This window comes from Lynx rufus, unplaced genomic scaffold (genome assembly GCF_022079265.1).
Source record: "Lynx rufus isolate CCGP_SWC_20201006 ecotype Redwood Valley unplaced genomic scaffold, mLynRuf1.p SCAF_37, whole genome shotgun sequence".
In the NCBI taxonomy this organism is placed as follows: domain Eukaryota; kingdom Metazoa; phylum Chordata; class Mammalia; order Carnivora; family Felidae; genus Lynx; species Lynx rufus.
The window spans coordinates 1,221,052-1,241,434 of NW_025814853.1; the positions used below are offsets into that span (position 1 = coordinate 1,221,052).

Here is a 20,383-nt window from a genome sequence, read left to right on the forward strand (position 1 = left end):
AGGCCGAGCAGCACCAGGCCTGAGGTCCGAGACCGCTTGCCGGGATGGTGGAAAATCCACGCAAACTTCTGGACCTCGTCCAAAACACTGGTTCTCAAAACACTGGAAAGACGAGCACCCAGGTGGCTTCTCGCGTTCCAGTGACCCTGCCGACCTCAGCTCCTTCCGCCCCTCTCTCTTCTCCTATCGTGGCAAAAGACAACATCAAATTTACCGTTCTAGCCCCTTTTAAGTGCACAGTCACATCGTTGTGCGACCACGACCACCGTCCGTCTCCAGAACATTGTCATCGTCCCAAACTGAAACTCTGTCCCCATTGCACGCTAGCTTCCCATTCCCCTCCCCCGGCCCCTGGTGCCCTCTGTTCAAGTCTCTGTCTCTCTGTAAACGAGGACTCTAGAAACCTCACGTAAGTGGAATCCTGCAGGATTTGTCCTCACTGAGCGTCCACGAGGTCCGTCCATGGGGTAGCGGGTGTCGGGACTTGCTTCCTTTTTAAGGCTGAATAATAATCCACCGTGTGGACGGGCTGCGTTTTGTTTTCCATCCGTCGACCGACACTTGGGCCGTTCCCGCCTTTTGGCCTTCGTGAGTTAATGCTGCTCTGAATGCGGGTGTGCACACAGCTGAGTCCCCGCTTTCAGTTCTTTGGGGTTCCTCCCCTCTATTCTCTACTCTTCGTTCGCGCCCTGGGGTCAGCGCGTGCACGGCGTCCAGCGTGTTCCGGGGGCACCGGGAAGGACAGACCGCATCCCCGTGTCTGGCTGCATCCAGCTGACCGCTGCCCGACATCCCGGCTCTATCAGCAGCAGGTGCCTGTGCTCCGGGGCGGGGGGCCAAGCCTGCCTAGGGCCTGCGGGGTCTCTGGGGAGGCCGTGGTTGGCATGATGTGCGGTTAGGGGAGGCCATGCTGGCAACTGTCTACCCGCAACACCCAGACTTCGGTGAGGAGACGGGAGCCGGCTGGAAACGGAGAGGGGCCACCGGGAAGGAGTATCCGCGGGTCCCACAGCTGAGGGAGCCTGGCCCGGGTCTGAGCTTGTGTCCCCCTCCCCAGCAGCACGCAGCCAGCCAGCCCCTGTAGCAGGCTGAGATTTCAGGACTGCCCGGCTCACGTCCACGCTGAGTGCTTGACAACCCCCGCCCCCCAACGAGGAGGAGGTGGCCAGGGTTGGCGACAACCAAGGGGAGGTCCCCCAGCCCTGAGCAGACCGGGTGCGGGCGCCGGGGAGGGGCCCGGGAAGCCTGGCGGGCGCTGCGGGCAGTGGACACCCCTGGCTGATCTGGAGGAAGCCTGCCATCTGCTGGGCACGCGGAGATCCCTCCCGCAGCTGAAATGCCACCTCCCGGAAAATGGAGTTTTGGGGGCGGTGTTTGCCAGCCTCCTCCTTCCTGGGGGCGGTGGGGGGGGGGGAGCGGAGGGACCCTGCCGCCTGGCCAGACCCGATCCCTGCCGCCTGGCCAGACCGGAGAGAGTGGGCGGGCGCTCTGCAAAGAGCCGGGACCCGATGGCCCGCGCCTGTCCCCTGCGCGGGAAGCGTGCGCTGTGCACGTCTGCCGGGTGCCCAACAAAGACGCCTCTCTGCAGGGTCCCCTCGCGCTGCGGGGCGCACAATGCGCCCTTTCACCCCAGGTGGCTCTGGCGGAGCGTGGCGACTCCCTGGGGTGCCCGGCTGGCTCCTGGCCCTGCGCTCCGCCGCTCGCGGTTCAGAAGCCCCAGGAGCTGCCGTCAGGGAGGCTTCGCAGACCCGACACGCGTGTTTGCACTCTCACCCACAGGGGAAAGTCTAGGAGCCTCTGTCTGTCCACACGCTCCCAAGAGGCGGGGCGTGACCCCAATTAAACGGCGGCCATCGGATCTCGAGATCGGGGAGCACGGGGAGCGTGCAGGGAGCCTGCTGTCACTCGACACCCTTCCCGGCAGCCCGCCAGGCTCGGAGAGAGACCGTAGCTACCAAAAATAATCCTTCCAGTGTTTAAATATTTAGAGAAGTGAGACAGACCTTGATGCCTTTACCATCTACAGGGACCGGCCCTGACCGCCAGCCCTGGGGCCCCTGGGAGAGGCCACGTTGCCTACCGGCCCCCTCTGCTGGGTCCAGCGTCTCCTACTCTCCCCCCACACGCCTGTGACACGTACGGGTCTCCTTCCAGTGCCCACAAGACAGCTACTCTCCCCACCCCGCTTCCAGAACATTCCCACGTCCAGCTTCTTACTCCCATGTGTCCCAGGCACCCCTTTCCTATAGCCCTTTCTGGCTCCAAAGCCCCTCAGGACAGGGCCCCCTTCTCGAAAGGGTTTGCACCCCATCTCGAAGACCATCAAAGTGTAAGAGAAGGGGTGTGCCCATCCGACCCCGGGGTGGTCTCGACGCTCCCTTCACCGGGGACCAGGGATGACACGGGGTGGGGTGGCTCCTGGCCGTGGTTTTTGGGACCTCGCGTGCCCCTTGGGGCCACCCCTCACGACGGCCTCGTGGACACATCAGTGGTGGTGCCTGTCGCGTGGAGGAGAAGGTGGGGGCTTGCCAGGGTGCGTGGCCGGGCACAGCTGGGATGTGACCTGGGGGAGGGTTCCAGCATTGCCACGCTTAGGGACCGTCTGTGTCACTGCCTGCAGCCGAGGAAGGCCCGGGACTCGCTCAAGGGCCACCTGCTGGCACCGAGGTCCAAGCCTCAGCTTTCAGAGGGCAGGGGGTTTGGACCAGTGTGGCCGGGGGCTCCGGCTTCCCTGGATCATCTCAGGGTCCTCGAAGCAAAGCAGTATGTTCTGGAGATCGCAGAGGGGCTACTGGGAGCCCTTTGTCCCCCGCCGATCACAGGTGTCTGAGACACATTGGTTGAATGGAACACCAAGCCCGAGTAAAAACGTCCTCTCTGTTTGCTCTGCTGGGAATGAGCGCTAAGTCAAACAGCGGACACAAGAACATTTCAATCAAGAGACAAAGGTCATTCGCCACCGCCTCTCCCTTTTGGGGAGGATCCCATCAGGTATCGGGTTGCAGCGAAACAGCCAGGCGTGGGTCCCCCCAGACAGAGCGCCAACTCCCCGCCTCACCCGGGAGGCGCTGCCGCGTCACCGCCTCTGTGACCTCACGCTCACATCTCCCGGAGGCTCACGCGGGGCCTCGGGCCCTGCCGAGCTCCTGCCGGGGCTGCTGATGCAACAGCAGGGGCCCCGGGGACTCTGGCTTCCCGCTCCCGAAGGCGGCTCCAAGCCTTTGGAGCAGTCCAGCTCCCCGGGGAGCAGCCCGCGGCCCCCCCCCCCCCCCCCCGTGCAACAAATCATCCAGGGTTGCGTCAAGGACCCCCAGAGGGGCTGTCGCGGCGTGTGAGCTGAGCGGGAGAGGACGACCATTTCATTTCCCCGTCCTTTGAAGAGCCTCCTGCAGCGGGAGCTCCGCGTCCCCAGGGAGTCCTGCCTCTCCTGGAGGCTGGACTTCCTTCTTTTCGGTTCTGGAGGGATTGGTGCTTTTCTCTCCTCCCTGTGCCGACAGCTCTCATAGAAAGAGGTCAGCTTTCTGACGAGCCGAGGGTCCTTGGGCGGGCAGCCAGCAGCAGCATGACTTCAAGGCGACCCAGCAGGTGCAGTGGCTCCCTTGGGTGACACTTTTGGTGGCCGGGGACCTCTGGAATCCTGCTCAGAGCCAGGGAGGGGGTAGGTCCGCAGACCGTTCTCCTCTGGGAGAGGGAGGCTCCGGGGAGAGGGCTGGCCAGAGAAACCCAAACCAAGAAAAAAGCGGAACACCAACCAGAGCTGGCCAACGCGGCGGTCCCAAGCCACACGCGTCATCAAGCGCGTGCGACGCAGCGGGTTACCCCTGAGATGCGTTCTCCGCGTAGCGCACACACGGGATTCCCAAGACTTGGTACGGAGACGGGACGTCAACATTTCTCGCCAAAAACGTGCTACCGATCACAAGCTGAAACGGCAATATTTGGGGATTGTTGAAATGAATTTGACACGTCTCTTTTTCACTTTTTAAAGGGTGGCTGTGAGACCCACTCAAAACATGCCCGGCTGACTGTTGGCAAAGATTCAAAAGCAACCCCACGGCGGGACGGTCTTCTCGGTGGTGCTGACGTAATATACGGGGGGCCGTGGTGGGGGCGCAAAGCTACTCAGGGGACACGGCTCACAGAGCTGTGCAGGCAGGTGCACACAGAAGGTGCCGGTAAAACCTGCGAGACCTCGGGTTGCACCCACCTCGGTTTCCTGGCTTGGAAGGCGTGCCGTGGTTTTATGCGGGACGTGCCGCTGGGTGGAGGGTACATGGGGCCTCCCCGCACATTTTGTTTTGCAAACTCTACTGTTATTTTATGTAAGCTTGTTTATTTGCTTTTGAGAGAGAAAGAGAGAGAGAGAGAGAGAGAGAGAGAGAGAGAATCCCAAGGAGGCTCTGCACTGTCAGCACAGACCCCAACCCTGGGTTCGATCCCACGAACGGTGAGATCATGACCTGAACCGAGATCAAGAGTCGGACGCTTAACCGACTGAGCCACCCAGTGGCCCCTACTTTTAAAATAAAGTTTTTAAGGGGCCTGAGGGCTCCGTCGGTTAAGTGTTCGACTTCAGCTCGGGTCACAGCTCGGATCACGATCTCATGGTTCGTGGGTTCGAGGTTGGGCTCTGTGCTGAACACCTGCTAGGAGCCCGGAGCCTGCTTTGGATTCTGTGTCTCCCTCTCTGACCCTCCCCCGTTTGTTCTCTGTCTCTCAAAAAAATAAATGAACATTTAAAAAATAATACAAAGTAAAAAAAAATAAATAAAAGTTTTAAAAAACTTTTGAGGCTCTTAGAGTCTCAAAAAAATGAGACTATTAGAAAATTTTAAATCGTGTATGTGGTTCATATTACATTTCTACCGGACAGGGCTGGTTTGGACCAGAATTAGCACATTATGGCCCGCTGTCTTTGTACAGCCCAACAGCTGAGAACTTAAAAAAAAACAAAAAAAAACAGATTTAATTTCTTAGGGCAGTTTTAGCTTTACAGAAAAACTGAGTAGGAGGGTCCTAGATATACCCCCTAACACCCACACACACGATTTCCTTATATTATCATTTGCCATTGCGTGGTCCACTTGTTATGATTGATGAACCCAGATCAACCCGTTACCATAATAATCGCCGTCCACAGTTTGCACGGGCCCATCTCGGTCTCGTCCTCTCTGTGGGTTTGGCAAAGGGACGATGACACATATCTGCCATTACAGAATCAGACGGAGTGGTCTCCCTGCCCTGAACGTCCTCCGTGCCCTGTCCACCCCTCCCCTGGCCCTCTTGCTGTCTGCAAAGTCTGCCTTTCCCAGAAGGTCACACGGTTGGGGCCGCACGGCACGTAGCCTTTTCTGACCGGCTTCTCTCACTCGGTGATAGGCATTCAAGGTTCCGTCACGTCTTTTCGTGACTTGATAGCTCGTTTCTTTTTAGCGCCGAACAAAATCCCCTCGTCTGGATGGACCAAATGGTTTATTTCTGCATTCACCCACAGAAGGACCCCTCGTTTGCTCCCAACTTTCGGCAGTGACGACGCAGGCTGCCATCAGCATCCGTGTGCGGGTTTTTATGTGAAGGATGGTTTTGAGCATTTTTAGATGTTGGAAAAAACTCAAGAGGGGACGTGGCCTGCAGGGACCTTGATCTCAGACATCCGGCCCCCAGGCTGTCTGGGGAGGGAGACTCCAATTCCGTTGTTCTAGGCTGCCGGGTTCGGGTTCCTTCCTTGCAGCAGACCCAAGCCCCCAACACAAAGCGCTCCCAGTTGGGCAGGCAGCGGTCACGACGTTACCACCGGCAACACGCTCTGGGGGGAGTCATGGCCCCATTTCACAGATGAGGAAACCAAGGCACAGGGAGCTTAAACGCCTTGCCAAGGTCACGCCCCAGCGATCGGGGTGGGGCTCAGGTTCACATCTGGGTCTGACCACGGAGCTCGCCGGACTCCGAGCCCTACGCGACCCACGGGGCCCCTCCCCTCCCCAGACAGCGGCCCAGAGTTGGACATCAAAGGACCGGGCACTGTGGAGGCCCAGCGTGGATTCTTGGGCAGCCCCTCCGAGCTGCTGGAGCAGTGGGCCCCCCAGGCTGAGGGCCAGACGGCGAAGGGCACAGCCTTGGCCTTGGACACAGAGCTCGGCCCTGCCGCTGCCCTTCCCGAAGCAGCTTCCTTCAGACCTGGGTGTCGCCCCCCCCCCAGGAACGGGGGGAGGGGGGTGCTGGCACCTTGACGGGGGAGGGGGGGACACGTGGACGGGAGGCAGAGACGCGGGCACGGAGCCCGCCGAGCGCTACAGAAACAGAAGACGAGATTAGTCCTAACGAAGCACAGAACAGATTGCAGGGTGTCGGGAGATGGGATGTTTTAAAGAAATAAATCTCAGCTCCCAGTTACAGAAGCACAAACAAACCCAAACAACAGATCTTTGGAAGCTGCCAGCTTTCCCGGCTGCCAGGCTGCTGCTGAGGGCCCAGGAGGGGCGGGGGGTGCTGTTCCGGAGCGTCCCGGGGGGCACGGGGCACCGGGCAGGCCCACAACTCGGCTGGGAGGTGGCTTCTGGAAATGTCGAGGGAGGGGACGCACCCCTTCGAGCTCCCGGCCAGCGCACCTCCCGCCAACTCCCGGCCGCTCCGCCTGGCACCCCACAGCTGGCCCGCGGTCGGCACCCCCTCTCCCGGGTGGTGGCCGCCCCCCAGGCCCTCCCCACCCCCACCTCGTCCTGCTGGGGCTGGAGCAGCCTCCCGCGACGTCCCTCGGCAACAGAGCCACGCTGTCCCCTCGCCTGGAGGCTCCTCAGTCCCCCTGACCCCCGCCCCCCCCCCCGTCCGCTCAGGGTCACGTCCTTCCAGCCCCCTCCCCTGCACGGGCCCTGCAGAACAGGAGAGGCTATGTGTGAAACCCACCAGAAGCGAGAGAACTGAGGTCTCACACCACCTGCCGCCCTTGGCTGGCTTAGGGTGACCCTGGACGGCACCCCCAGGGCCCCCCTGGCAGCACCCTGGCAGTGACACCCCCAGGTGCTCAGTCCTGGGCCCCTGAGCCCACCAGTTCTGCATCCATCTCAGAGACTGGGGTTCTCGCCTCCTTCCTGTCCCCTGAGCGCGGGGCCAGTTACACCAACGACGACGATAGCGATAAATAATTCAGCCTTTACGGCTGATACCCTGGTGTCATGCAGCCTTTTCCTCCTAAAGGCAAAAAGCACTTAAGATAGCATTTATTTCCGCCTCATGCCCTGCGGGGACGGCTGGCTGGAGCCGGTGACGTCCCTCCTTGCGGCTTCTGCCTGTGGCTTCGGGGTCACCCGAACTCTCTGGCCACCCCCGGGAAATCAGCCATGAGGGAGGGGGCACCTGGCCACTTGGGATTTTACCCCTTTTTTCTTTTCAACGGAGAACCTGGAGAACCCTCCGTGCCGCCCTCATTCTCCCCAAGAGGACGGTCTCCTGCGGACGCGCACGGCCTGGCATGGAGGCTGCTTGCCGCACGGGGCTATCAAAATTCAAATCCGTCGAGGACAAACAATTAAAAATCTCTTGGGCTCGGTCCCAAGAGGCACATTTCCAGGGCTCGATAGCCACACGTGGCCAGTAACCGCCGCCTGGACGGCATCCGCCGCTGCAGAACGTTCTGATGGACGGCGCTGGTAAGACAGACCGGTGGGACTCGAGAGAAAGCAAACGCGCGAGGCAGAGGATTTCAGGTGCAGCTTGAACAAGGCGCACAGGCAGCGGCAGGGCCTCAGGGAAGAAGATCTTCCCTGCCCGCAGGCTGGCTGGGGTTTCGGCGCAAAGGAGAGAACATTCCAGCTCCGGCGGGCCTGCTCCGGGCCGCTGGTGCTGTGCATGGGGAGGAGGATGAGGAAAGGCTGGAGGTACATGGGCATCCAAGTACCCGACCATGAGTGTAGGCGGGCCCAGCTCTCACCAGCCCATGCTCCCCCGGGGCCTGTGCCCGGCTCACCTAGACCCCTGTCTGAGCTGGCTGGACCACTGCGCCAAGGAAGCCTCCATGAGAGTCCCCGCGTGGTGAGGGTCTCTGTAACCCCGCACACCACCCTCCACTTGGGACGGCCACGCGAGGAACACGCACCAAGAACGACAAGCGAATCCACCGAGAGCGGATGCAGCAGCGGTTCCCCGGGGACGGGGGCACAGCTCTGGGGACCGGGTGGCAGGTCATTGGCATCAGTCTTGCTGGCAGGACCGCAGTTACTGAGAACCCTAGAGGGCCTTTTGGTTAACAAGCCTACAGGCCAGGCCAGGGTGAGCCAGTCTGAGCCGGGCAGGAGTTTAACTGGCTCTCCGTGTCTAAAACCTGTTTTGCTTTGTTTTGTTTTGATCACAAAACGAGCAGAATCACAGAACAACATTTTTGAAAACTGAGGAAAGAAAAACATTACTCACGATCACCGGGATCTTAACACATTGGCACATCCTCCTCTCAACCCGGTGGCCACGCACGCTGCTTAAATTTGTGTCAGTCAATATCACATAAAATTGAAAAAACACAGTACCTCAAGTCAGACCAGCCATATTTCTTTTTTTTTTTAACTTTTTATTGTTTATTTATTTTTGGGAGAGAGGGACAGAGAGTGAGCAGGGGAGGGGCAGAGAGAGAGGGAGACACAGAGTCGGAAGCAGACTCCAGGCTCCAAGCCGTCGGCACAGAGCCTGACGCGGGGCTTGAACCCACAAACCGCGAGATCGTGATTTGAGCCGAAGTCAGACGCTTAACCCACCAAGCCACCCAGGCGCCCCGCGCCAGCCACACTGCAAGAGCTCCTCAGCCGCGTGAAGCCAGCGGCTACTACATTGGACGGCACCGGTCTGGACGACGTCTGGCGTGGCAGGAAGTCCTAGGGGGCGTCCCTGCTCCGGATGGCCTCCCCCACGCATCAGGGCCTTTCCGTAGTCTTTAGTCAAAACGTGCACGAAATGTGGCACCTGCCTGGGTTTTGATACACTGTGAATCTGCACGCTGCGGCCCAGCCTTTCTACACGCATATTCTCCCATCTGGTGGCACTGAGGTTCTAAACATTCGGGAGCCACAGACACTTCCAGAAGCCGGGCGGAGCCCCCTCCTCAGAAAAATGTACTCCCGTGAGCACACATACAAAGAGTGGCCTAAGGTTTCAGGGCGCTCCCTGGCCCCAGATAAACCTCCTTTGTCTAGTAGGGTGAACCAGACTTGACTTACCGTTCTCGGCTGTTGGAGGTTTAAATTCTCTCCCCCTTTTCTCCATTATAAAAAGTACTGTGATGAACATCTCCGTGCAAATGTGTTTTATTTCTGTAATTCAGATCATTTCTTAGAACGCGCCCCAGAAGGGGCGCCGGGGTGGCTCAGTCCGCTAAGCATCTGACTTCGGCTCAGGTCGTGATCTCATAGCTTGTGAGTTCGAGCCCCGCGTCGGGCTCTCTGCTGTCAGCGCGGAGCCCGCTGTGGTTCCTGTCTCCCTCTCTCTCCGCCCCCTCCCCAGCTCGTGCTTTTCTCTCTGTCTCAAAAATAAATAAAAACATCGAAAAAAAAAAAGAAAGAAAGAAAAGAAGAAGAAGGCGTCCTAGAAGACATTTGATTTAAGAGACAGGATCTACTCTCCTGGTTCTCCCCCAGCCAGACGCACAGCCTCCACATGTAGTTCTCCGGTTCTGCCACTAGAGGGACCCCGCGAGCCAGCCTGCCTGCACCCCTCCCGGGGACCCAGTTCCCCGTTAAGTTGGCAGCCTCGGTTCCAGGAGGGGCTATGGGCGCACTGCAGTCCTCGAAGCCAAGCCCCGCTGCGGGGTGTCTGCTCCAACCAGTGCGGGCACTCCGGACCTCAGCTCAGACGCCCCCCTGCCCAAGGCACAAGGACCACGCCCCTGTTCCCGCCGTCCCCTTCAGAGCTGTGGTTCTCAACCAGGCTGCACACTGGAGCTCCCTGGGGGATTCAAACACCGCCCACGCCTGGGCCCCACTCCCAGCAGTGCTGGCTTAGTTGGTCCGGGCAGCCCCTGGGCATCAGGCCTTTTCAAGGCAGCCCAACGCTGCCCTCCCTTGCGGCCAGGTGGGTTCCACAACGTCCAATAGAGCCGACCGTTTAGTCCAGGATTTCCAGCCCCATCCAGGACTTCGGGGCAGAGGAGGGGGAGGGAGCCGAGGAACACCATCTTTGTTTCCGGGGGTCCCCCATGTGGTGGGGGAGACGAGGATCGCACACGTGGCTCAGAGAGTAAAGAAGCAAACGTGTACTGCAGGGACCGGCCCAGTGCCCAAATCTGGCTCCCGTCCGCCTATGAAAAATGCAGATTCCAGGGCCTGCCCCCAGCGTCTTCCACAATGCACATCCGCTTTTTTTTTTTTTAATTTTTTTTTCAACGTTTTATTTATTTTTGGGACAGAGAGAGACAGAGCATGAATGGGGAGGGGCAGAGAGAGAGGGAGACACAGAATCGGAAACAGGCTCCAGGCTCCGAGCCATCAGCCCAGAGCCCGACGCGGGGCTCGAACTCCCGGACCGCGAGATCGTGACCTGGCTGAAGTCGGACGCCCAACCGACTGCGCCACCCAGGCGCCCCGACACATCCGCTTTTTTAAGCTCCCGACGACCTGTCACGCACGGCTGGGTCGAGAACACCTATCAGGTCCCGCCTGGGACACAGGCTGTTTCCCCGTCAGCCCCGGGAGACGCACACGCTCCAGGCCAGGAGGCAGGGAGGGATGCTGTCCGTGTGGGTCCCGTCGCAGCACAAAGCCTCAGCCTAACCGGACTGATTCGGGCCAGAGGAGCAAGCGTTACGGATTTCCAGGACTCCCTGGTGGAGGAGGCACCCCCTGACCACACCACGGCCCCTGCACACACCCAGAGATCGGCCCGCCGTCTCTGAGGCAGCTCCAAGCACAGAAGAGCCTAAGCTGACCTGGGTGGGGCTGGGGGCCGGAAAGCAAAAATACGGCCCCCAAAGCATTATTACAAGAAGACCTCCTCACACGGTGGCCAACCCCCCTGCACCCCACACCCGCCCCCCTGCTTTCCCTTGAGGGTGGGGCTCTCCTATCCGACCACAGTCAGAATCGCCTGGAATATTAGTCAGCCACGAACAGGAACGAGGTCCTGACACCTGCAATGACACGGACACGATGCTCGGACACAAAAGGCCACAGACCGTATGGTTCCACTGATACGAAACGTCCGGAACGGACAAAGCCACAGAGACAGAAGGTAGACGGGTGGTGGCTGGGGGAGGGGCAATGGCCAGTGACCGCTTAGTGGGTGTGGAGTTTCTTTCCGGGGCGAGGAAAACATTTTGGGGCCAGACAGCGGTCTTCGGTGGACGGACCGTGAATGCGCTAAATGCCACGGAGCTGCATGATTTTAAATGGCCACAGTGGCAAAGTTGATGTTAGGTCTATTTTACCACAATTAGAAAAACAAGACAGTTTCCCCCCTCTGGGCCTCCCTGGCCGTCTGGGGGCGGTCAGAGCCGCCGGGAAGGGTGCTCAGCCTGGGCACTGAGACATTCGGGCAGGATCACTGTGTCGTGGGCGGCTGTGTCCTCAGTATTTTGGGGCATTTAGTGAACAGCATTCCAGGCCTCCACCCACCAGATGCCAAAAACACGCCCACCCTCAGTTGTGACCACAATGTGTCCTGATGTTGCCACATGTCTTCTACAGCAGAACCGGCCCCAGGAGAGAATCACTGCTCCAGAATCATCTGGAACTGCCCGGGCATCAGGAGCATATAAAAGGTCCCCTGAGGGATTCTCATGGGCAGCCAGGGTAGGGAAGCAGCAAGGCAGAGGGAGGGGAAAGAGGAAACCAGGAGTGAATTCACCGGGTAACCACAGAATGGATGTTACTACCCCCACGTTAGGAACAAGGAGATAGAAGCTCCAAGGAGACACGGAGGTTTCCCAGGCTCAAGCCAACCAGGTTTCCCAAATTCCCAGATCCAAGCTCCTTACGTGATCAGGGGCCCTACAAGGCCTGATCGGGACTCCAGGCCCTGATTTGGGTTCCGCCGCTAAGACCTCAGCCATGAGGCCACAGGCCAGGCCCGGCACCCCTGGCTCAGAGTAAAGGTGGGAGCTCCGAACCTGTCCCTCCGCCTCAGCCCTGGAGGCACTGGGCACCTGTCCCTCCTCCTTGGCCCTGGGGGTGCTGGGCACCCACAGGTATCGCTGCACTGGCAGATGGCACCACCAGGGGGGGCTCTGACCAAGCCCCGCGGTGGGAAGCCAGGCTCGGGTTTCATTCCCAGCCTGGTTCCCTGGGGGGAAATACACACAGCTCAGTGAACCTCACCGGGTCCAGCCGACTGCTCCGCCTGAAACGCTCTCTGCTCTCCAGCACTTGAGACAAAGGTTATCGGTCCCCCCGGGCTCTAACGGAACACACCTTATGGAGGGGACAACATCAGGAAAGATTCCGTCTCAAATCCCTTCCCTCAAATTCCTTCTCCTCCGCGCCCCGGCTTACGTCCGTCCCGCGTGACCTTACGTGCTCCGGGTCTGGTGCAGACCCAGCCGGATTCAAATCCCAGCTCGGCCAGCGTGCTGGCTTTGTGACGTCCGGCAAGTTAGTTCACCTCTCTGAGCCTCGCTCTCCCTCCCTGCAGACGGGGGTGATGTTAGGACCTACCGCACGGGGCTCGGGGTGGTCGTGGGTCATCGGGGGCACACGTGCCCGGTGCCCAGATGATGCTGGACCACCCACACCCAGCAGGTGCAGGGCTCACAGCTTGAGCTCAATAATTGTGTGCCGGCTGAATGACAGCAGTCGCCACCGGTTCCCTAGGAATCTAAACGGGAGCAGGGACCAGAGCGTAGGAAGGGCTGCGGGAGTCAGGGAAGTCTCCGAGCATGTTTTCTGACGGCCAACAGTCTACTGTCCCCCGAGGTTCCCCGGGCCTGGCCCCGTGGCATCCAGTCTGGGTTACGGAGCAGGGACGGCTTATCCCACGTGAGGCCGCCGAGGGGAAGGGACGGGGAGAGCAGGTGGAACCCTCCCCCGCACCGTGCCGCCTTCACCACCCCCTTGGGCACCGTCAAATGACGGGACACGGGTGCCGGGGCCCTGGCGCCGGGAGAGCGGGACGCTGGCGGGGCGAGACGCACGCGGTCCTCACGCTCAGGGAGCAGAGCTGTGACACACGCGACTGCTCCCCAGGAGGCCCGGGTGGGGCCTTGGGGGTCGGACGGACGCAGGACTCACCCGCTCTCGCTGTCCAGGAACACGGAGCTGCCGCTGTCCACGAGGGCGGCGCTGATGGGCGAGAGGCAGAAGGGCGAAGAGAAGGCGTCGGAATCCGAGTCGAAGGAGCTGTCCCTGCTCACGCCCTCGGCGGACAGCTCCAGGGAGCCCTCCTCCTCGCCGGCCTCGGGCCGCGGCTCCCGCCCCTCCTCGGTCCCATCCTGCGAGCTGACGGCCGACAGGATCCCAGAGTCGCTGTGGGCTGGTGGCAGGGCCGTCCCCAAGCCCTGGGCCAGCCTCTCCCCGTCCTCGGAAGGGGGGGAAGGGCTGACGTGCACGGCGTCCTGGACGCTCTGAGCCACCGCCGCGGTGTCCTCGTCTCTGGGGATCAGGGCGGGCCTGGCCTCCGTCGGGGAGGGCTGGCGGGGAGCCCCCAGGCTCTGGGCGCGCCGGCCCCGCGGGCGGGGTGCCTTGCGCACGGGGGAGCTCTCGGGGGTGATGTAACGCAGTGCCTCCTCGTCCTGCCTTTGGATCCGAGAGTTGGGGACCCACGTGAGGATGAGGGTGCCCCCCAGCAGCTCGTCCTTCTCCACGCACAAGCACAGGTATCCTGGGAGGGTCAGGAGGACAGGCGGGTTAGATGTGGCGGTGTGCCTGGCGCCTCCGTCTGGTCTCACGCGGCACAGCTGGGGAGCACGGTCGGCCTTGAGGTCAATGAACGCTGTGGGCATTTTCTAAGCGCCACTCAGCAGAGGCGGGACACCGGGCTCCCAAGCAGGGCCTGCGGTAGCTTTTCCAGGCACGGGGAGCCCTCCTCCAGCTCAGAGCCCCGTCCTGTCCACGGTCTGGCGGCCCCAGAACTCTCCCCAGGTCTGGGAGAGCCCAGGGGCTCAGGAGCCCGGCCTCACCACCGCTGGGAGGGACGGAGGCTCTCGATTTTATTCCTGTTTCACACAAAATAAATCCAAAGAGGGGTGTTTGGGCGTTTTCCGGTCACTCGTGGCCTCAGCATTTCTTCTTTCGTGCAGCTTTTTGGAAGAAGGGGCCGTCCTCGATGTTAAGCACCAGACGGCTGACAAGGACAAAGTAAAGCAGTGCCCCTCCGAGGCGGCAGCGAGTGGGGGGCTCTCTGGGCTCCTGAACGCTCAGTCTGGGGGGAAGGCGGCATTTCCTGCCATCTCAGGACGTCCTGATCCCTGCGTCTATCGTGCTAGGCGCCCAGGCCTCCTGGTCTCTGCAGAAGTTGGGGCCTCGTGCCCCTCGGGGCTCTGAGAACCGGTACAAGAGTCTCAGGGCCCCGTCCCGTTTCCAGGAGACTCAGGGGCTACGAGCCAATTGTGATAACGGTAAGGTGCAGGCGAGGCCCAGGGTTTCCACACCCTCAGATCCTGCAGCTTGGGGATTGCAAAGGGAGCCCCAGGCCCCTGCCCCTGCCCCCCAGCCCCCCATCATGACAGGATCACCACGAAGCTCTCCAAAGGCTGTGCTGTTCCTTGCGACTTAGACCAGAAGAGTTACCACCACTCTCAGACCCAGCCCTAGAACCTCAGTCTCCTGCCCTCGAATCCTCGGGGCTGGCCCTGTGGTCAGGCATCCACGGCCTCGCGCCCCCTGCTGGAGCACACTCCCGGGATACAGGACCTTGGAACTCCCCAGGAATCCCTGTGCTCCCAGGGCCTGATCCCGAGCTGGGTGTGGGGCCTGCAGACGGGCTGGGGTGTCCACACGTGCATGCCGAGGCCCCTTACAGGGCAGGAGAGAGCTGGGCCGGAGGCCGGCTGTCCTGCTTGGGACCTATAGGGGCCGATGGTTCCAAATCTGTGCATAGCCACCTGGATGACCTTAAAGGCAGACTTACCAAGGCGGGTGGAGGGAATACTTCCCCAAACAGTTCATTACCGTAACTAACCTTCTTGTATTTTAAGCAGCTGATCGATTCGGTATTTTGTGGACCCATAATTTGCATACAGTAACGTGCTCAGACCTGTGATTTATAACTTTTAGATGTTTTGACATCTGGTACAGGGCCTCTGTGTGCACCGGGGAAGGCAAGTCCCCAGGCCGCAGCCAGGCAGCAGGTGCACTAGGGACCCTGAGCATCCTTCAGCAGCCAGGGGAGGCCGCAGGAAGAATGAGGGGAGCCCAGAGCCTGCGCTGGCCCCGCCCCTGCCCTGTGCTAGTATTGGGAGTGGCCTAGACTCTCGGAGCACCAGCCTCCTTATCCAAAAAAGAGGCCTCTTTTTGGAGGGGGCACCCTCCTGAGGTGAACATACGTTTATCTGTTTCAAGTCACGTGCACAGGACTTGGGTGTCACTAACTCCTCGTGTTGTTCCTTCCATGGGGGCAGCAGGGCTGAGGGAACCACCGGCCCGCCCAGGAGCTTGTGCCGGGCGGCCACGACCGGGCCCAATACCTTCAGCTCTGCCCCCTGCCTGGAGGACACCCACGGGCAGCTGCGCGTCCTGGAAACAGTGGACACTGTCTGCCTGCTGTGACCCGCGGCCCCTCAGTGCGCAGGGCGGCCGGCCATCACTGCAGGGCCCTGGAAAGGTAGGCCGTTTCTTTCTCTGTGACTTGGCCAAAGGAGAGCAGGAGAGGTGTCCCACCCCAGGAGCTACTGAGAGCCCCTAGCGCTGGCGCGTCCCCAGGCACGGCCCCAGGATCACGCAGGGTTCCTGCAGACCCCAGGGGAGAGCTTTCTTCCCTAGTTTCGAAACAGTGCGGAGGACAGATCACAGAATTGGTGATTTCCGCGTCTCCAGACTCCCAGGCCCGCCCAGCCTCCAGCCAGTTCTCAGCCCAGCCTTCTGGCAGCCGGAGGGGCGAAGCCTTGGCGCCTGGTGTGACGGCCAAGCTCCTGCCACCTGCACCCCGGAGGGGGCCGGCGGGCACTGGCGGGCCCCCCCAGAAGAGGACCACCCCCTCTCCTCCCTGCCGGCCGAGGGGGCTCCCTGCTCCCAGCAGCCCTGCAATGACTTAATGTCTTCTGAGGCTGATTCCCCTTAAACCGTCCCACCCCCCCACCCCATGTGTACGAAAGGTCGCCGGCCCGTTGGAAGATGGGGAAATCAGGGCATATGGAGAAGTGACACAAAAGCTTTCCAAAGCTGGGGCTTGGTCAGTTTAGAAGGAAAAGCAGGCAGGGGCGCCTGGGGGGCTCAGTCGGTTAAGCGTCTGACGTCAGCTCAGATCAGGATCTCACGGTTCGTGAGTTCAAGCCCCGTGTCGGGCTCTGTGCCGACAGCTCAGAGCCTGGAGCCTGCTTAGGATTCTTGTCTCCCTCTCTGTATGCCCTTCACCAGCTTGCGCGCTCTCTCTCTCTCAAAAATAAACATTAAAAAAAAAACACTAAAAAAAAAAAAAAAACAAAAGCCAGCCCTCCTCCCCAGGCCCTCCCCTCCTGGGCCTGTGGCCCAGGTCCTCCCATTTCCTGGGGCTCACCTGGGTGGTGCTCCCCCAGCCCCTGCAGCCCCTCTGGTGGGTGCACACAGACATTGTTCTTGGAGTAGATGATCTCCCCATCCAGGACGGAGGGGGGCCCACCGCCGCCGCCCGGGGTGAGGGTCAGGAGGTCCGAGGCTTTGGAGGAGGCCCGGCGAAGGAGACGGCCCAGAGACATGGCGGGGGGAGTGTTTCCATCCTCTGTACGCTTGGGCCCAGGCGGGGCTCGTCCAGACGTGGCTGGGGGACAAAGACACAGAAGAGTGCATCAGGCCAAGGTCACGGGCCTCACACCAGCAGGCTCGAAATGAATGGTGGTTCACTAGCTACCGGAACGCGTCCCGCTAGCTCAAGGCCATGGGGAGGGCGCACTTGGTTCTAGACTGTGGCACTCTGGACGTTTGGGGCCGGGTCTTTCTTAGTGGTGGAGGCTACGCTGGCCTCCATCCACCGGGTGCCCCCAGCAGCCCCCTTCCCACTACGACAACCAAAAACGTCCCCCGGGGCCTAACCGCCCCGTCTAGAGGGGCTCTGCTCCCCCCTCCCCTCAGCGATCTCACAAAACTGTTCGACTTCTCTTTGCTCAGTCTTTACCCCTGTGTCTATGCCAACGAGCCCTCCCCTCCTGAACTTCTCCCCCCTCCGTGGTGCTTCCCAGGGAAGGTCCTTCCTCCACCCCGTCCTTCCCGGCCTCCTTCACCCCCATGTACCCCGTCACCCCCCAGGCCCAGCCGGATGTCCCAGCACAGCGAAGGGTCATCCCGGCTGGGAAGGGTGTCACGAGCCGTGTTTGCGGGACCTGAGTCTCCCTACAACTCGTTCTTTAAAAAACCAGATGAGAGACGAAAGGATTCGGTGCAGCACCTAACACGGAACTCCTAGAGGTTCACTGGCGGAAGGAGCTCTACGCCCACTCGGTGAAGAGCGGACAACAAGAAATTCTACGAAAGCCCAACACCCCGCAGACGGGCCGGAAGCAGTTTCTATCTGTGCAGAAAGCCCAACCATCAGGGGCCCGGGCACCAGCCCGTGTGAACCGACCGGGCGCTTCCCATCGGTCCTTAAAAAAGCGACTGTCGTGGATTATCAACGCGCGAGTGATTCAAAGGGAACGGGTCCTTAAAACCCGAACTGCGAACGCGGACCACCAGACTGAGCCGTGGAACGAGGCACGGGCGTGAGTGCGCCCGCATAAACGAGACACGCGTGCAGAGCCATGCTGCCTCCTGGTCGGAGATGGTGGGTGTCCGGGACCGAGGCCACGCTGGGCAGCGTGCAGGCCGGCTCCCCGGGGGGCGGGGGGGCTGCCTCGGAGCCGCCACGGGAAGCCACTATGGTAAAATCATCCACTGGGAAGGGACAAACAAAACGTGGTCCATCCACACAGTGGCATCATCCAGTTAAGAAGGAAGGAAGGAAGGAAATCCTGGGCCGCCGGTCGAGCATCCGACTCTTGGATCCGGCTCAGGTCATGATCGCTCGGTCCATGAGTTCAAGCCCCGCGTTGGGCTCCATGCTGACAGTCCTGAACCTGCTTAGGATTCTCTCTCTCTCTCTCTCTCTCTCTCTCTTCCCCTCCCCAACTCATGCTCGCTCTCTCTCTCTCAAATTAAACTTAAAAAAAAAAAAAAAGGAAGGAAATTCTGACACCTACGATCCCATGGATGGACGTTGAGGACACTGGGCTGAGTGAGGCAGGTCAGCCCCAAAGGACAAACAGTGTGGGATTCCACTTACACCAGGTGCCCAGAGTCTTCAGATTCGCAGAGAGAGAGTTGCGGGGGGTGGGGGGGGGGGGTGGGGAGGAGACGGGTAGTCAGTGCTACTGGGGAGAGTCCAGTCTGGCACGATGCAAATGTCCTGGAGACGGACGGTGGGGACAGCAGCGTGAATGTGCCTAACGCCACCTGACCGTGCGCTTAGAAAAGGTTAGAGGGTAAATTTTCACGTCACGTACGCTGCACCACAAGAAACCAATGTTTTTGAATTATCAACGGGGTATGTTCCATCGTTCTCTGAACTTCCTGCGTTGTGTGCACTTCTCCCCAAATCCAGCGCTGGTTTAGGGTGCCCCCTAGGTGAAGCTCTCTCTGCTTCCAGGTTTGCGTGGGCTCTTGGGGCAGAGGGTGGTCTCGGGGGCTGCCCTTTGCTGTCCGAGCCAGGTGGCTCAAGGCGGGGTCCTCGGTCCCTCTGACTCTCTGAGGGCCCCGCCCGTGCCCCCAGTTCTGCTCTCAGGTCTCCCCCAGAAGGGCACTAACTCTCCCAAGCACAGGATTCTTCCAACAGCTTCCTGCCAGACCCGCAGCCACGCCTCCCTTGCACAGATCTTTGCCCAGAAAGATCCATCAGTCCCTTCTCCCGAATCCCTGAGGTTCCCAACATCAGCATCGCCACCAAAATCACAGTCCTGGGACCCTCACCTCCTCAGCCACCAGCCAAGGACCTCCCCCTGCTCTTGCCAGGACCCGGCCCCCGAATCCCCCGGCTCTCCCGGACTCAGCCCGTCTCGGGCTCCCCCGTGCCGACACTCTCCATGACCCCTCGCCCCCGGGGGCGACAGGCGGCTCTGAGGAAGGCCAGACAGTAATCGCTGTGGTTCTGGGGGCAGCCGGTCCTGCAGTGTGAAAGGGGCCGCAGACAGAAACCGGCCAGCGAGTCTGTGACCCAACGAAAGCTGATTCACAGACACTAACACCTGAAGCTCGACAAATCTCCACACGTCACAAAAAATTCTTTCAATTTTTTCCCAACCATTTAAAAATGTAAAACCCGGGGTGCCTGGGTGGCTCAGTGGGTTGGGCATCCGACTTCAGCTCAGGTCACGATCTCGCGGTTCATGAGTTCGAGCCCTGCGTCGGGCTCTGTGCTGACAGCTCGGAGCCTGGAGCCTGCTTCGGATTCTGTGTCTCCCTCTCCCTCTGCCCCTTCCCTGCTCACGCTGTCTCTCGCTCTCAAAAATAAATAAGCATAAAAAAAAAAGTAAAAAGAAACGAGGAAGATTAGTTTGGGCAAGATACCTTCATTTAACTCGTTATTCCCCAAATAGTAGGAGTTCGGCATATGTAATCAATACGGAGAAAAATGATGGACTTGTTTTGCATTCTTTAAGCCCCCACAGTCCGGTGTGTGTTTTGCATTAAGCGCGTCTCCTTAGGACCAGCCACGCTTCGGGGGCTCGCGGCCTCCGGGTGGGCGAGACTGGAGCCCCAGCTCCCCTGGGGCCTCAGATGGTTACTCCTCGGTTAATCCCTCTAACCGCCAGACCGGACTGCAAACAACTCTCAGCTGATGCTGAAAACCAAACCAGCTCTAAGTGAAGATGTTTGCCACCGTGGAGATAATCAAAAGAATATGCTGGAAGATCTGGAAGATTCCCGGACACAAGTGCTCACGACACGGCGCTTTCCCGCACGGCAGATGCGAAGTGGGTGTGTGTCCCTCACTGGCGGCTCTGGGGGACACGCCTCCTGGAAGCACGGTTTTGCAGAGGAGAAAACAGGTCCCATCCAATCACTCAGGGAGCAGGGAACCTAAGACCTTCGTCCCCTGTGCTCAGAGGGCGGTTTCCACCCCAGCCACCCCAGCTCTGGCCCAGAATGTCCGGCAGAAGCCCGCGTGTCTGGGGTGTGTCTGTGAAACACTAGCCACAAATATTTACTCTTCACAGAGTCCTATTTTCTAAGTGCATACGTGCCTGTGGGAGCCTGTTTGATCAAAATTAAACCTGGTTCCCAGCCCCTGCTCTCTAGTCAACTATAAGAGA

At 60.1% G+C, this 20,383-nt stretch overlaps 1 protein-coding gene across 2 annotated transcripts in view; it reads right to left on the reverse strand.

The window, feature by feature from the left end:
• TBC1D16 (TBC1 domain family member 16) overlaps window positions 1-16,798 on the reverse strand; it is a 61,041-nt gene extending 44,243 nt beyond the window's left edge. For both annotated transcript variants that reach the window (XM_047094101.1, XM_047094100.1), the window contains exons 1-2: window positions 16,621-16,798; window positions 13,200-13,788 (exon numbers count right to left, since the gene is read on the reverse strand). In XM_047094101.1, coding sequence (XP_046950057.1) covers window positions 13,200-13,788; window positions 16,621-16,798 — 767 coding nt within the window. The remainder of the gene's footprint in view (window positions 1-13,199; window positions 13,789-16,620) is intronic.
• Window positions 16,799-20,383: the final 3,585 nt, after the last annotated feature.